The following is a 16,157-nucleotide window of genomic DNA, read 5'->3' as shown; positions in this document are numbered from 1 at the left end:
AACAAGTGAACAGCTGAAAGTGACAGCAAAACTAAAGCTTTCTGGGTTTTATCTCGGATATTGCCAGACAGCGAAATTTGACTGCAACGATTAGCCCAATGAATACAGCTGAGGAAAATGAATTCTTTGCTGAGAACACTTCGTAAATTAGGTGTCATTCGTTTGTCAGAATCGCATCAGAGGCAAAATCAGGTACCGGTAGGCCTACAGCAATCAGCAAGATCATGCTCATGTAGGCTGATCACAAATAACCCATGTGTAAATTTTGACCACGTGCAAAAATTGACGTAGAAAACTGCAAGTGTAAAGTGGAAGCGTGAATAAGAGTTTTGACATCCTGTCGTTTAAGCTGGACAGCTCGGAAATGAACCGCTTCGATGCATGACCAAATATGGTTAATGCTTCTGCCTCAAAGTCATGAGACCCGGGATCAAACCTGGGTCGGGACATACCAAAACTTTATAAAAGGTACATGTTTACTGCCTTGCTTGGTGTCCAGCATTGGGCGGCTAGATCAAGGAAACAGGATTGGTTGGCCTGGTATCAGTATACTCTGGCCGTACGTGGGAAGGTTTGTCAGTAGCCTGCGGATGGTTGTGGGTTTCCGTCGTATAAGTGAAATATTCTTCAATACGGGGTTAAATACCAATAAAATAAATAAATAAATGGTATCAGTATAATGTGACTGGTTGGGGGCTAGGTGTCATGGCTTTAGTTTCTTCGGCATGGTACATGTACATCAGTGCATGGTGGCAACTCTTTGGTGGCATGGACTCCCACTGCCACAAGGATATGCACAGTATATGCACACACAGCTAATGACCTCATGATCATATGCCTGAAAAATTGTTAGGTATGACATAGAACCCCAAACATAGGCCTACATACATACATTCAGTTACGGGGCTAGATTATAGAATACCGGTACAGGTATTTTACTTTCATGATTAAATTAATGAGGAGCTTCATAGTGCATGATGATGTCACCTGTATTGTGTTGCCAAAAACTTAACTTGCCAAAGGATGGATCTTCCAGTTTCCACGATCCATCAAACTGCCTGCTAATCCATCAGTAAGTGTACGTGAAAATCCTTAGTACGTCATTTACACCATTAAATCAATCAATCAATCAGTTCAGAAGACCCTTTAGATGACTCTATCTACGATAGCCCAGATTGTCATTTTTGGTTCACGTCACTTTTGTACACAATAAGGTGATAAGTAATTGTTTTCCACAGGTGAGTCACATGATCAGGAGATGGGTGACAGAAGAGGAGAGACTTCAGAAACCCCGTCTTCGCGGAGCCGCGGTCACAAGAAGTTCTTTCGGGGACAGTGGATATGTCTTACTGGTGAGGGTGTGGATGTATGTATGGGCAGCACAGATTCACAGCCCGTGAATTAGTGAAGTCAGTGATATAGAGATATATGTTAGGTTGTACCTGATTATACGCCCTTCCAGTAAAACACACCCCTCCCTTCCCACCTTCACACACTAGCCTGGCTTAGCCCATAATTGACCCTCAGGTATTATTTTGATTGGTGTTTTACACCAGCAGCCCGCATTGTGACGGGAGTAAACCGATCAGGGTCTTTGGGAAACCCATGACCATCCGATCATGAGATCCTCTCTCCTCACCCCGCCCCCCGCCCCCCACCCCCACCACCAACTCACAAGGATTGAATTCCTCGCATTCAGTATAACCCTTCTCTCTTCAGATAATTCCCGCTGCGGCCTTCTGTCTGGGTACTTGGCAGGTGAAGCGACGGAGATGGAAATTAGATCTCATCGAATCCCTAGAGAGGAGAACCACAGCGGAACCTATAGAAATACCACTTGAGTAAGTTATGCGACACAATTTATTTTTTTTATGTTTTATGTGCAAGCTGACTCTAAGAAATCGAAAAAACAGAAAAAAAAATTATATAATTATAAATTCATTTTTTGTTCTGTCCTATCTTGATATTTTTATGATTTCCCTGTTTATCAAGGCTTTCCAATCACATAAATACATAAACAGGAAAAATTGCTACAAAAATCCACATTTTCCAAGAATTAGGTGATTTTTTCATTTTTATTTTTATTTTGATACTCTTAGACACTGAAAAAAGATTCATTCAACCCATAACAAAAAAAAAATTTAATTGGTGTTGCTTTAGAGCGAAGTTTAGGATTCAGAATATGGCCAGCTGGGTCCATCCCATCTCACCTGGTTAAAGCATTAGTGCTGATGCACTGGGGTGCACTGGATCATTATTTATTCGTCCTCGCCAGGTAAAAATTTTATACGTATAACTCCTACCTTTACAAGACACCCCTTACAGAAAATTGGCCATAAATTCAACTGGAGATAATTTAAGTGGACAGCAACAAGATTAAAATAGCAAAGAATTTGTGAAATCGTCAGGTGGGGTTTTGTTTTTACAAAATAATGTCTCTTTGCTCCTTTATACAGCTATGTAACGAGGCAAAGAGATTTTTTTGTTATTCTGATTCAGGGCCGATTATTCTTGTGTTTCTTTTCATGTCATTGAAATACAGTCATGAACTGGGTGGAGTGACTTTGCAAAGGGAAGTCACTTTGCTGCTGTATATCTGGGAAATCCTATATTGTTTTGACATTGAACTCTTTTGGTATTCAAGTCCCTCGAGGTTAAGTTCAAGACCACTCAGCTCCCCATTTTTTTTAAAATTTTTTGTCTATTTTAAATGGCCTTTTTACAAAACTTTTTTCAGAGGCCTCTGTTACAGTATATGTAATCAAAAATAGTTGCCTATCATTTCTGACAGGTCACATGGTACAGTACAACTTTTTGTTCCTCTAGCGATAAAAGAGTACTAAATGTTACTGGAAACTACGCCGTAGCAAAACTACTGCTTACTTGCTCTCTTTAATTCCATGTTTCTCGTTGATTTCAGCCTCACAGAACTGGAGTCTGAAGAAATGCAGTATCGTCGAATAAAGGTCAGGGGTCGCTTCGACCACTCGAAGGAGTTGTATATTGGTCCACGATCAAACGTGCAAGTTGAGTCGGGCCATGGAATGATGTCTCACACACACAAAAGCGGACTTAACGTCGTCACACCCTTCAGGCTGTCAGACAGAGAGTAAGTTATCTGGTCCAACAGAATGGGTTTTTTTTCCCATGCAATAGTGACTTCAGCCTGAGATAGGTTGATCACAGCTCTCTTGTAACACATTATTACGTTACCAGTGACCTGTCAGAACTGTTAGGCAACTATTTTTGATCACATTTGCAATAACGTAGAGCACCTGAAAAAAGTGTCATCAAACGTAATTTAGAGTAGATGAATGATGGAGAAAATTGAGGATCTGAAAGTTTGTGAATTCCAGAAGTTTCTAAAGGAAAGAGGAGTCATTTGTGGCTCTGTAAAAAGGGTGATACAGGTGATCAGTAAATTAATGTCAACAAAGGTTGCCAAACATTTTTCACCTAACATTATTCACAAGTCACATGACACAGTAGGACTGTTTTTACCTTTGATGACAAAAGAGTTCCAACTGGAAACTCCCCTACTGCAGGAATTAGGCTTGCATACATAGCATCAACTCAAGTACACAGACAAAATAGTGAATAGCGAATACAGGATATAAAAGACTGTCTTTAATGGTTTTGGGGGGTAAATGTACAGAGAATCCGAAATGATCTCGTACAAGATGCAAGATGTTGTATACAAGTACTTTAGGTAACCTAATGTTACATAAAATCACACAGGAAAGATATCAGTTGGAATTCCTCATTAATTGAAAACTGACTAGAAAATGAGCCGGGCTAAAAGAAGACAATTTTTCCCAGTTTAATAGAGAGAGAACGTTTGAATGCATACCCCCAAGCAAATGTTTTGAAAAAGTTGGTAAGATCAAAGGGCATGTTCTTCTTTCCAAGCAGGTGAATATATCAGTGTAGCTCATGGGATTAGCTCGAAGCAAACACACTGAAAGCTGGTGAAACTGAAAGTCCACATGTCGCATATTATTATTAGTAAAATTTTGGCTGTTTAAACTTCTTGAAAGCTATAAATGTGACTTTTTCCAGACCTTTTTACATGTAGGTGCACTCTGCGTTTTATTTTATCACATACCCTACTACTTCCAATTTTTAAGAAGTAGATATTAGTAGTACTGAAAGCAAACAATTACATTTCTCTCCCAGTTTTGGGGAAAATAAAGATATGAATATGTTGTTCATTAGATGGACTAACCATGTGAAAGAAAATAAACCAAACATTTCTGCTACAGTTACCGGTATGTGTGCTAAAAACAGTAGATCAGGTGTCCTAAAAAATAGAAGACTTAGAGAAGGCAGTGCTGGAGAAAATGGACTATTACCATAAACAACATAGTTTTTCAGATTCCGATTTATTTCCTGATTCATGCACGGATTGTTAGGTGTGAAATACCTTAAATGACCTAAAATTTCATCCACTGGCCGTACGTGGGAAGGTCTGCCAGCAACTTGCAGATGGTTTAGCCCAGGTTTCCTCCCACCATAATGCTGGCCACTGTTGTATAAGTGAAATATTCTTGAGTACGGCGTAAAACACCAATCGAATAAATAAATAAATAAATTTCATCCATGACAAACATTTTCAATTACTCTACCATATTTATGAGAATTCTAATGATTCTACCAAAAGTACTTTAAAGGTTGGTTTGGAAGGTATAATGATACCCTGCTGGAAAAATGTATGTATCAACACCATAAATGCACCTGCGGATGGTCGTGGGTGTGCCCCGGGCTCTGCCCAGTTTCCTCCCACCATAATGCCGGCCGCCATCATATGAGTGAAATATTCTTGAATACAGCGTAAACAACAATCAAGTAAATCAAATAAATCAACCAAAAATGCACTTTTGTGGGCGAAATTATGGGAGATTTATGGCATACAGTTTGTGTATATACTAGTCCCAGCTTTTATTGTTCACAACAGTTAATATGTGATGAAGGACATGTGTGGCTGTTTGAGCAGTCTAACGTCTTCCACCAATATGGTGTGCACACATCACATGTAAGAAAGTTCATCAGTACAACGTCGGTAGTCGTCCACCTGACTCGTCCAAAAAGTGAAAAAATTTTATTTGGTATGGGATTAATCGACAATCAAATAAATCAATTAATAATCAATAATAAATGTTACAGTTTGACAATCTTGGTGAATCGTGGCTGGATACCAAACGACAGGAAGAATCCAGAAACCAGAAAGGGTGGGCAGGTACGAATAACATGCTGTATCTGTTTGAGGTATAGACAGGTGTGAATGACATGCTGTATCTGTTTGAGGTATAGACAGGTATGAATAACATGCTGTATCTGTTTGAGGTATAGACAGGTATGAATGACAAGCTGTATCTGTTTGAGGTATAGACAGGTGTGAATGACATGCTGTATCTGTTTGAGGTATAGACAGGTATGAATGACATGCTGTATCTGTTTGAGGTATAAACAGGTACGAATAACACGCTGTATCTGTTTGAGGTATAGACAGGTATGAATGACATGCTGTATCTGTTTGAGGTATAGACAGGTATGAATGACATACTGTATCTGTTTGAGGTATAGACAGGTACGAATAACATGCTGTATCTGTTTGAGGTATAGACAGGTATGAATGACATGCTGTATCTGTTTGAGGTATAGACAGGTATGAATGACATGCTGTATCTGTTTGAGGTATAGACAGGTATGAATGACATGCTGTATCTGTTTGAGGTATAGACAGGTATGAATGACATGCTGTATCTGTTTGAGGTACAGACAGGTATGAATGACATGCTGTATCTGTTTGAGGTACAGACAGGTACGAATAACATGCTGTATCTGTTTGAGGTATAGACAGGTATGCATGACATGCTGTATCCGTTTGAGGTATAGATAGGTATGAATGACATGCTGTATCTGTTTGAGGTATAGACAGGTATGAATGACATGCTGTATCTGTTTGAGGTATAGACAGGTATGAATGACATGCTGTATCTGTTTGAGGTATAGACAGGTACGAATGACATGCTGTATCTGTTTGAGGTATAGACAGGTACGAATAACATGCTGTATCTGTTTGAGGTATAGACAGGTATGCATGACATGCTGTATCCGTTTGAGGTATAGATAGGTATGAATGACATGCTGTATCTGTTTGAGGTATAGACAGGTATGAATGACATGCTGTATCTGTTTGAGGTATAGACAGGTATGAATGACATGCTGTATCTGTTTGAGGTATAGACAGGTATGAATGACATGCTGTATCTGTTTGAGGTATAGACAGGTACGAATGACATGCTGTATCTGTTTGAGGTATAGATAGGTGTGAATGACATGCTGTATCTGTTTGAGGTATAGACAGGTATGAATGACATGCTGTATCCGTTTGAGGTATAGATAGGTATGAATGACATGCTGTATCTGTTTGAGGTATAGACAGGTACGAATAACATGCTCTATCTGTTTGAGGTATAGACAGGTATGAATGACATGCTGTATCTGTTTGAGGTATAGATAGGTATGAATGACATGCTGTGTCTGTTTGAGGTATAGACAGGTACGAATAACATGCTGTATCTGTTTGAGGTATAGACAGGTACGAATAACATGCTGTATCTGTTTGAGGTATAGACAGGTACGAATGACATGCTGTATCCGTTTGAGGTATAGACAGGTACGAATAACATGCTGTATCTGTTTGAGGTATAGACAGGTGTGAATGACATGCTGTATCTGTTTGAGGTATAGATAGGTATGAATGACATGCTGTGTCTGTTTGAGGTATAGACAGGTACGAATAACATGCTGTATCTGTTTGAGGTATAGACAGGTACGAATGACATGCTGTATCCGTTTGAGGTATAGACAGGTGTGAATGACATGCTGTATCTGTTTGAGGTATAGATAGGTATGAATGACATGCTGTGTCTGTTTGAGGTATAGACAGGTACGAATAACATGCTGTATCTGTTTGAGGTATAGACAGGTACGAATAACATGCTGTATCTGTTTGAGGTATAGACAGGTACGAATGACATGCTGTATCCGTTTGAGGTATAGACAGGTACGAATAACATGCTGTATCTGTTTGAGGTATAGACAGGTACGAATAACATGCTGTATCTGTTTGAGGTATAGACAGGTACGAATGACATGCTGTATCCGTTTGAGGTATAGACAGGTGTGAATGACATGCTGTATCTGTTTGAGGTATAGATAGGTATGAATGACATGCTGTGTCTGTTTGAGGTATAGACAGGTACGAATAACATGCTGTATCTGTTTGAGGTATAGACAGGTACGAATAACAAGCTGTATCACTCTGAGATACATGCAGGTGTGAATTACACGGAGAGATATAGGCAGGTATGAGCAACAAGCTGTATCTGAGATAAATGCAGGTGTGAATTACACGGAGAGATATAGACAGGTATGAATAACACGCTGTATCTCTGAGATAAATGCAGGTGTGAATACCACGCTGTATCTCTGAGATAAATGCAGGTGTGAATAACACGCTGTATCTCTGAGATACAGGCAGGTATGAATAACAAGTTGTATCTGTGCTATGTAGAGAGGTAAGAATAACACACTGTATTTTGGGGTACAGTCAGGTATGAATAACAAGCTATATATCTTTGAGGTACAGACAGGTATAAATAACACTCTGTATCTCTGAGATTCAAGCAGGTATGAATAATAAGCTGTACATGTACATCTCTGAATTACAGGCAGGTATGAATAAAAAGCTCTGTCGCTGAGGTACAGGCAGGTATGAATAACAAGTTGTATCCCTTTGAGATACAGGCAGGTGTGAATAACAAGCTGTATCTCTTTGAGATACAGGCAGTTATAAATAACAAGCTATATCTCTGAGATACAGGCAGGTGTGAATAACAAGTTGTATCCCTTTGCGATACAGGCAGGTGTGAATAACAAGCTGTATCTCTTTGAGATACAGACAGGTATAAGTAACAAGCTATATCTCTGAGATACAGGCAGGTATGAATAACAAGTTGTATCCCTTTGAGATACAGGCAGGTGTGCGTAAAAAGCTGTATCTCTGAGATACAGGGAGGAATGTATAACAAGCTCTATCTCTCTAGATACAGGCAGGTGTGAATAACAAGCTGTATCTCTCTAGATACAGGCAGGTTTGAATAACAAGCAGTATCTCTTTGAGGTACAGGTATGAATAACTATCTCTGTGACAATAAGCCATCAACCTCACTCTGTTATTGTTTCACGTTTCCTCCCTTATTTACAGATTGAGGATGAAATAGAGCTAGTAGGCATTCTCAGGCACACTGAAAAGGTAGGCATGCATTAAAATTCCTTTGTTTATAGACTTTGTATAACGCTAACAATGCTTCAAAATCGCCTCAACCGTCCCAACATGTGAACGTTGCTTTATGTGAACTGACAACTTCTTTTCCACAAAGGACCAAAGAGTTACTGTCTAATTTACATAATTTCTGATTCAGTGTTTACCAACTTGTGGCAGCTATGCGATCTGCAATATTTTCTGTAACATCATTTATACAAACAAATTGTTGTCTTGCCATTTAATCGACAGTCCATGCTCAAATTTCATCGTTCAAGTCCAGCTCATGGTGGCTTCCTCTCCAGCCGTACATGGAAAGGTCTGCCAGCAGCCTGCGGATAATCGTGGGTTTCCTTCAGGCTTTGAGCGATTTCCTCCTACAGTTATGCTGGCTGCCATTGTATAAGTAAAATATTTTTGAGAACGGCATAAAACTCTAATTAAAACACTAATTAAAACAATCAGATTTCAGCCATGTTGCCTTGACTACACACCTACATCACACTGACACAAAAAACAACTTTTGATTAAAGGCATAAACCACTAATTAAGAAATCTTCTAATTGAGCCCCTGATTTTGAACTCAATTCCTTAGCTCTATGTCAGAAAATTTGCTCAGATACTTGGTAGGAGGAGTTGTTTTCCAGCCAGTAAATCTGACTGATTGGAACACTCATTGGCGCAGGTGGTTAAACTGATGGCAGTGACTGTCAGACCCTGAACCAATGAGTTTGTATGCTCAAATCCAGCTCTCACTGATTCAGCTGCGGCTTAAATGTGGAGGCGGAACAGGTACTAGGTGAAGGTCGGTTGTTTCCTCCAGTGCACTCTGGCTTCCTCCAGGCACTCTGGTTTCCTCCGGCCACTCTGGTTTCCTTCAGGCACTCTGGTTTCCGTCAAGCACTCTGGTTAGCTACACCAATAATCATAACTGCTGCCACATACAGGAAAACAGGATCATAAATAAACGTACTTACGTAAATGTTCTTGAGTAATGCATTAAATGCCAGTCGTGTAAGTATAGCGTAAGTTAATAAAAGATGCTGAATAACATTTTATGTGACTGTTGTTGTAGCGCCCTCCATTTTTCACGAAGGGGAAACCTAACGCTGTTATCTGGTTGTTACGAGATGTGGAAAAAATGGCCGACCTCTTAGGCACTGCACCTGTTTTCATAGATGCAGACAGAAGTAAGTTTTTTTTTGTGTGCTTAGTTTTGTATTTATACAGGTTGTATTACGGAACAATGTCTGTCTGTTATATATTTTAGCTTTGTTCTGTATATATTTTAGCTTTCTCACTTTACCTGCAGAACCTCTCCTTTAGTTCAAATTTTGTCTCTACCTCCAGAATAGAAACGTGTCGAAAAAGCTGCTTTAGAATTTGCGGATTATGCTGCTTCTGTTTTTATCTTGGTTTTTAATGAGATCACTGCGCTTGAAAAACTGATTCTTTTAAGAGTTTGAAATAGGACAATCCTGTGTGTTTTGATTGTTAACATTAGGACTGATGGCATCGTTATTATGTTCATTTATTTATTTACTTGATTGGTGTTTTACACCGTACTTAAGAATATTTCACTTATACGACAGCGACCAGCATTATGGTGGGTGGAAACCAGGCAGAGCCTGGGGGTAACCCACGACCATCCGCAGGTTGCCGCAGACCTTCCCACTTATGGCCGGAGAAGAAGCCAGCATGAGCTGGACTTGAACTCACAGCGACCGCATTGGTGAGAGGCCCCTGGGTCATTACGCTGTGCTCATTATTATATAGACTCTGGCGTATCTCCAGGTTGTGAAACTGTATTCCCATAATGAACTTCCAATTTTTGATGCTCAAAATGTATTCAAATGCCATATCATTTATATGTCTATTTGGAATTTAAATCATGACTGTTGCCATGGCTGCAGACAGCACTCATCCTGAGGGACCAATAGGAGGCCAGACTAGAGTGACACTGAGAAATGAACACCTGAGCTATATCATCACGTGGTACGTAAGCAATGATCGTGTGGGCTAAATTTTGGCATAATACATGTAACTTGGAACACATTTTTTTCACGCAGGAATGATGTAATCAAATCATGCATTCTTGATCAAAATTGTATCATTGTATCATTTAACACATAAATTGTGTACTTAAATGTGTGCTTTCATTGATGAGACCGGCCCCGATAGCACAGTTGGTAGAGCGTCCGCTTCAGGAGCGACAGTCCTATATCATTAGTGAAACTTCATGTAAGACTAGACAGACGAGCATCTTCAGCTACTTTCACTTTCATGTTGCTACCAAAGCCCTGAGAACAACGGTAAATAGAAAACTTGGAATTTCCCAGTCTGAGAATGGAATATAACTCACTTCATCACTTGAGTGACCTAGCGATTGAAAAGCATCAACATCAAGCAGTTAAGTGCGAGAGATTGGGAATCAAACTTCTGGTGGTTGCTTTAAGACAAAAGGAATGCGATAAGTAGTCATAGCAGCATGATCACATGATTATTACAAATGGATTATAGTCTCTGAGGGTCTGAGCTCCAAGAAGACTCTGATCTGTAATGTTCACTTGATCATTCTATGACTTATTTACCATTAAGCTGCTGTCCGCTTCAGGAGCGGTAGATCCAGGGTCAATCCTGGGTCGAGTCACACCTAAGACTTTAAAAGAGGAAGTTGTAACTTCCTCGCTTGGCGTTCAGCATGAAGGGGATAGTGCAACTACTGGTTGACTCTTATCAGTATAATGTCTCAGGTTGGGCGGCTTACTTGCCTTCGGTAAGACGTCTCAGCGAAGCGGCACTAGATAAATAAACGGTGGAAATCCGTCCTGCAACAAGGAGGCACATTGCATGCACTCTAAGGATTCCTTCATCGTCTTATGACTGAAATATTGTTAAGTGCGACGTTAAACCCCAAGCACTCACTCACTCACTCCATTTGTTGAAGACCGCTTCTTGTTTGCACACGTCATGCAAGCCTGTTTCACAATGTGCATGCTGCGTTACATCCACACAACTACCATGGTGATGTAATACCTACAGTACTGGTTGCCATGGAAGTTAACTGAATGAAACGTTACATCCACTTTGTGAAACGGGGCCCCAGGTGACTTGTGAAAGTTTGTCAGTAACTTGCTGACGATACCCTGCTTGCTCCATTTATAAAACAGATTGTTTTGTCATGATAAATTCCTCACTACTTGTATGTCATTAAATGAACATAGTAAAGTTTTTTTTTAGTAGGTGGCATGAAGGCAACCACTATGATGAAGCGAATGACAGAACTGATGTGTTACAGAAAGCTACGTTTTGTGTTTTACATTGATGTAAAACATTTGATATCATGTGAGCTGAGGGTACTAAAATATTTGAGTGAGAATGTTTATTGACATTCAGATTAGGTTATTTACAACCATATGGATACCATATCTTAAAGGAAAAGAAAATTTTAAAAAATGGCACTATAGGCTGAAAAGAGCAAATTTTTTTTCTATCTGGTGGTGCCTGCTGCATCATTTTGCAATTTTTCCTTGCCATACCCATAAAGCCTGAAAACAGCAAAGCTGGCATAAATAGCTGTCCATCGCGTCCTCCATCTTGCCTCTCAGCCCCTCAACCAATGGGAGTCGTTAAAACTGCCAGTTTGTTTGTGTAAATTTTGAACCTACGTCCAAGATTCCGGTTTCCCGATCGTCAAGCAGAAATCACCGAAGCTTGAATACCATCCTTATTTGACTGCACTTCCCCGATAAAAGAGTTGTCCGAACTTGAAATCAATTGAAACATCCGCCATTGTTGAGAACTGAAAACAAACTGTACTATTCTCTACCATCTGGGATGAAGAGTTCTAATGGGAATGTACGAACTGCACTATGGCAGTTTCTGATGGCAATTCTCCTCCTAACACAGAAGACTTCAGGACTAGTTCTTAGGCAAAATAGAGTTGCCCACATGGGATTTTGGCGCTGACTTTATTTATAATTCATCAACTTGAGGTATATATTAGAATTTTTTTATAGCGTGCACATGTGAGGAAATGCATACTCATTTCAATGGTATATGTTTGATATTTCAATTTTCTTTTCCTTTAAGACAAACTGACACAGCCCTAACCGGCTGAAACTGGTTAAGGCATTCACTGCAACTGTCAGGTTTTTAACCAATGAGTTCCTGTGTTCAAATCCAGCTCTAGCTGCTGTTTTAAGATTATTATGTACCTGGCATAGGTCAATGGTTTACTTTGGGTGCTTTGTATTCCTCATCATCAGTGTAGTTTCTCATAAGTCTGACCTATTTTTTTTCCCCACCCACAGGTACTCTCTGAGTGCAATCACATTATGGATGTGGTACAGACGCTACCGTCAACCTCCTCCCCCAGATACCATGTTTACCTACATCAAAAAGATGCAGAAATAAGGGACTGGGTGTCAGTGAAAATTTATCTGTTAACAGACTGTGTGGAATGCAGTAGAGTACAGAGACAGTACTGTATATTTTGACTTTTGTCAAAGTCAACATTTCCGTAAGGCATGTATTTCATGTATTTTTGTGTTTTATTGCCAAGATGACACTAAAAATGCCAGAAATGGAATAAAAATTAAACTGAAAATCCACCTTTTTATTTTGTCCAGTCTTGTTGTTTTTATGATTTTATAGTTTTTGCAAGGCTTTCCTCTTATGTAAATATGTCTTCAAAACAGGAAAAATTTGCTGAGATATTCCATATTTCCCAAAAATTAGATGATTTTTCAAGATTTATTTTTATGCCTTCCTTCAACATTAAAAAAAGATTTATTCTCCTCATAAAACAACAATACGTGGGAAAGTCTGTCAGCAACCTGCAGATGGTCGTAGGTTTCCGCCGGGCTCTGCCCGGTTTCCTCCCACCATATTGCTGGCCGCCATCGTGTAAGTGAAATATTCTTGAATACGGAGTAAAACACCAATCAAATAAATCAAATAAATAAATAAAACAACAATTTAAATTGGTGTGGCCTGATTTAAGAGTGAACAATAGGTCAGATTGATGCAGTTAACTGACACAAGTATTAAGATCATTTCCACGCAGGACCCATATACGTAGGTTTAATCTTAAAAGAAAAGACAGCAGATCATATTACTTCAGTTATTTCAGAAGACGGCAGAAACAAACCTTAACAGCCACAAACATGTTTTTCTGATGTCCTCGGTAACTTTGTAAATCAACCTTTAATCAGGCATTCTTACGAGGCTATGGGATACGCCATTTTAGTGAAATCTGAAACAAAATGTCGCATGACTCGTACCACACGGTCATATGGTTCAAAGACAAAACATTTTTCGGGAGAAATTGTGGACTACATATCTTGGCAATTTTTTGTACGGAAGACATATTTGATAAGAAAGCCTACAAAAAGCAGCCTGAGGAAAATCATAAAGAAATCGAACAAAATTAAAAAAGTGAATTTTCAGCTATACTTTTATTCCATTTTTGAATTCTGTAAAACACAAAAAAAATTGGATTTAAAGTCAAAATGAGATCGTCCAAAATTAGAGGTGTCAACCTGTAGATAGTAAATGTTGATCAATTCAAATAACAATGTCTTAATCAAAGCATGAACTGATATCTGATATTGATTGCAATCAAGGTGATGATTTACCAGTTGTAGTTTCAGTAGCTTTTAATTTCTTGCACCATAAGATCATTGGCACAATTCATTTGAACATAAAAAATGAAATAAAAGAAGTAAAACGTCAGAACAGAGTGTAACCCCTGTGGAATGCCGTCGTGGGTTTTTGGACATTAGTATTATTACTGTAATTCTTCAACCTTTTTGCATATGTGCAAGGTGTTTTTGCAAATTGTGTTTACTCGAGCATATTCTGAAAGCATTAATCTGTGGAAACTGATAAAATTGCACTTTTTGTAAAATTCTGAAATTAGCCAATCCAACCAATGTAGTTCTGTCTCCAAAGTAACATAAAAATGTGTATAAATTGCACTGGAAGTTACTCTTTGGCAAAAAGGTTACGGAATTAGGGTAGGTCGTTTTGGCCTGTCGTTCGTACACTGTCTATTTAAATTGTGCCGAACACCGTCTTACTTCAGTGATAAGAAGTCTGCTGTTTTCCTCTGTGTATTCCACATGACAGTTCACTTGCTGATTAAAAATTATTTAAACTCAGAAATTGTTAATTCAGTAAATTGAGTACAGTGGATAAGTTCCACGTGAAAAGGGCAGAAGGTTCCTCCTTCGTGCTGTGTTTATGCATAATGTGATTTTCACGAAAGTTGACTGATGGGGGTGCAGGTTCAAATCCAACTGCCGACTGCAGTCAGGACGTTCAGTAGGAAGTTCAAAATGGGTTTTTGTCCAAGTTCCACCATGTTTTCTCCATCTATGAACTTGACAGGCATCATACCAGTGAAATATATTAGATTATGGTATAAGCAACCAATGATATAAACATGCATATGCTTGTATTCACGAACAACAGTAAATTTTTATTAGAGATGTATATAGCTTTTCAATTAAATTGTCATAATTTCTTCCGTGGTGTGAAATTCTCACCTGTTTGTGTAGGTTGGTTCTGAAACCAGCTAGGTTATGTAGGTACGTGTTCTGGTAATTTCGAAAATTAATTGTCTTGCCTGTAAAGTAACAAGGCATCTGCAATAAAGTAATACAAATACAAAACCTATGGAATGACATCGTATTTCATAAACTTTCATAAACGATGCTTTCATAAACGGTGTTCATACAGACAGATACATGGGTTACTTTCACAAAACTTTGTAGTCATAAAATGTCTCAGAACATTTTCATAAATGGCATATATAGCTCGTAGCACCTAAAGGTGACATGATTTATAGCTACAAATAATTGATTTATGAGGTTTTGTGACAGCTACTTTATAGTAGAAGATGAAAGTTCAATTCAAGTTTCTCTACGTACTTTTCACTTGGCATTTGGAGATTAGTGTTTAAGTTGGAGATTAGCATTTGAGTTGTGTCAGGTATCTGACAGGCAATACTCCCTGTTCAGGTTGTTTAGTAAAGGGATACACTGCCAGAATATATCTATATTTTTCTTGAAATTGTTGAAAATTATCTTTCCAGAAAAGTGACATAAGGTATTGAAACAAATAGGCAAGCAGGTATACTGTTACTATAAGACGTATGTAATGTTAGGTAGGCTGTATGTAACTACCTTGGTGATATAATGCCCAGGCCACAATGAAGATAAGTTCACAGCACAACTGAAAGTTGTGAAACAGGCCCATGACATGAATGAAAGAAAAAAAAAGAAATCTTAATTTCAGCAGCAGTATGTACCAAATGCTACTTTTATCACCTTGCTTTACTTGTTTGACAAATGGAGAACTCCTACAACTCCTTCTTGAATTTAGGAATATAGCAGTCAAAATTAAGCTATAAACTCTTTTATTATTTCCTGTGTGTCACAATCATTAGTGTACATGTGTTCATAAAAAACCTAGGTGGTACCCTAATCACTGTAGTGTCACAGAAGAAACCAATGCATTTGTTCTACTATGATTTGAACCCTTTTTGTGCAGCTTGTCGACGAGCCTCACTTTGGCAAAACAGCACATCAGTTTCTTTTTAAAAGTGGGTAGGTGAAAGCAGGGGGAAAAAAAATGAAAAAGAAAGCAAAATTTCTTCCCATGCGGGGAATCGAACCCCGGCCGCCGCGGTGAGAGCGCGGAATCCTAACCACTAGACCACATGGGAGAGCTGAAATGGTGGAGAAATAAACGGTATAATATCCTATTGAAAACTTAAACCGCTACTTTCTTGTGTATTTGCATTGTATTCAGTAATTAAAAG

The 16,157-nt window shown here is 38.8% G+C and overlaps 1 protein-coding gene and 1 non-coding gene across 2 annotated transcripts; one reads left to right on the top strand and one right to left on the bottom strand.

Annotated features, from left to right (window-relative positions):
- Positions 1 to 14,990, top strand: LOC135480253 (surfeit locus protein 1-like). Its single transcript, XM_064760037.1, has 9 exons — positions 1 to 192; positions 1,239 to 1,352; positions 1,720 to 1,841; positions 2,921 to 3,109; positions 5,164 to 5,236; positions 8,273 to 8,320; positions 9,405 to 9,519; positions 10,243 to 10,324; positions 12,643 to 14,990. The coding sequence occupies exons 1-9, from the start codon at positions 118 to 120 to the stop codon at positions 12,743 to 12,745; spliced, it is 921 nt and encodes a 306-aa protein (XP_064616107.1). The 5' UTR covers positions 1 to 117; the 3' UTR covers positions 12,746 to 14,990.
- A 999-nt stretch (positions 14,991 to 15,989) lies between these two features.
- Trnae-cuc (transfer RNA glutamic acid (anticodon CUC)) lies at positions 15,990 to 16,061 on the bottom strand. The gene has a single exon. It is a non-coding gene; the product is annotated as a tRNA-Glu (tRNA).
- Between the last annotated feature and the right edge of the window lie 96 nt (positions 16,062 to 16,157).

Source organism: Liolophura sinensis, chromosome 13, assembly GCF_032854445.1.
Source record: "Liolophura sinensis isolate JHLJ2023 chromosome 13, CUHK_Ljap_v2, whole genome shotgun sequence".
NCBI classification, from domain to species: domain Eukaryota; kingdom Metazoa; phylum Mollusca; class Polyplacophora; order Chitonida; family Chitonidae; genus Liolophura; species Liolophura sinensis.
Note: the sequence above shows the minus strand (reverse complement) of the source record. Positions and strands in the feature narration are given on the sequence as shown.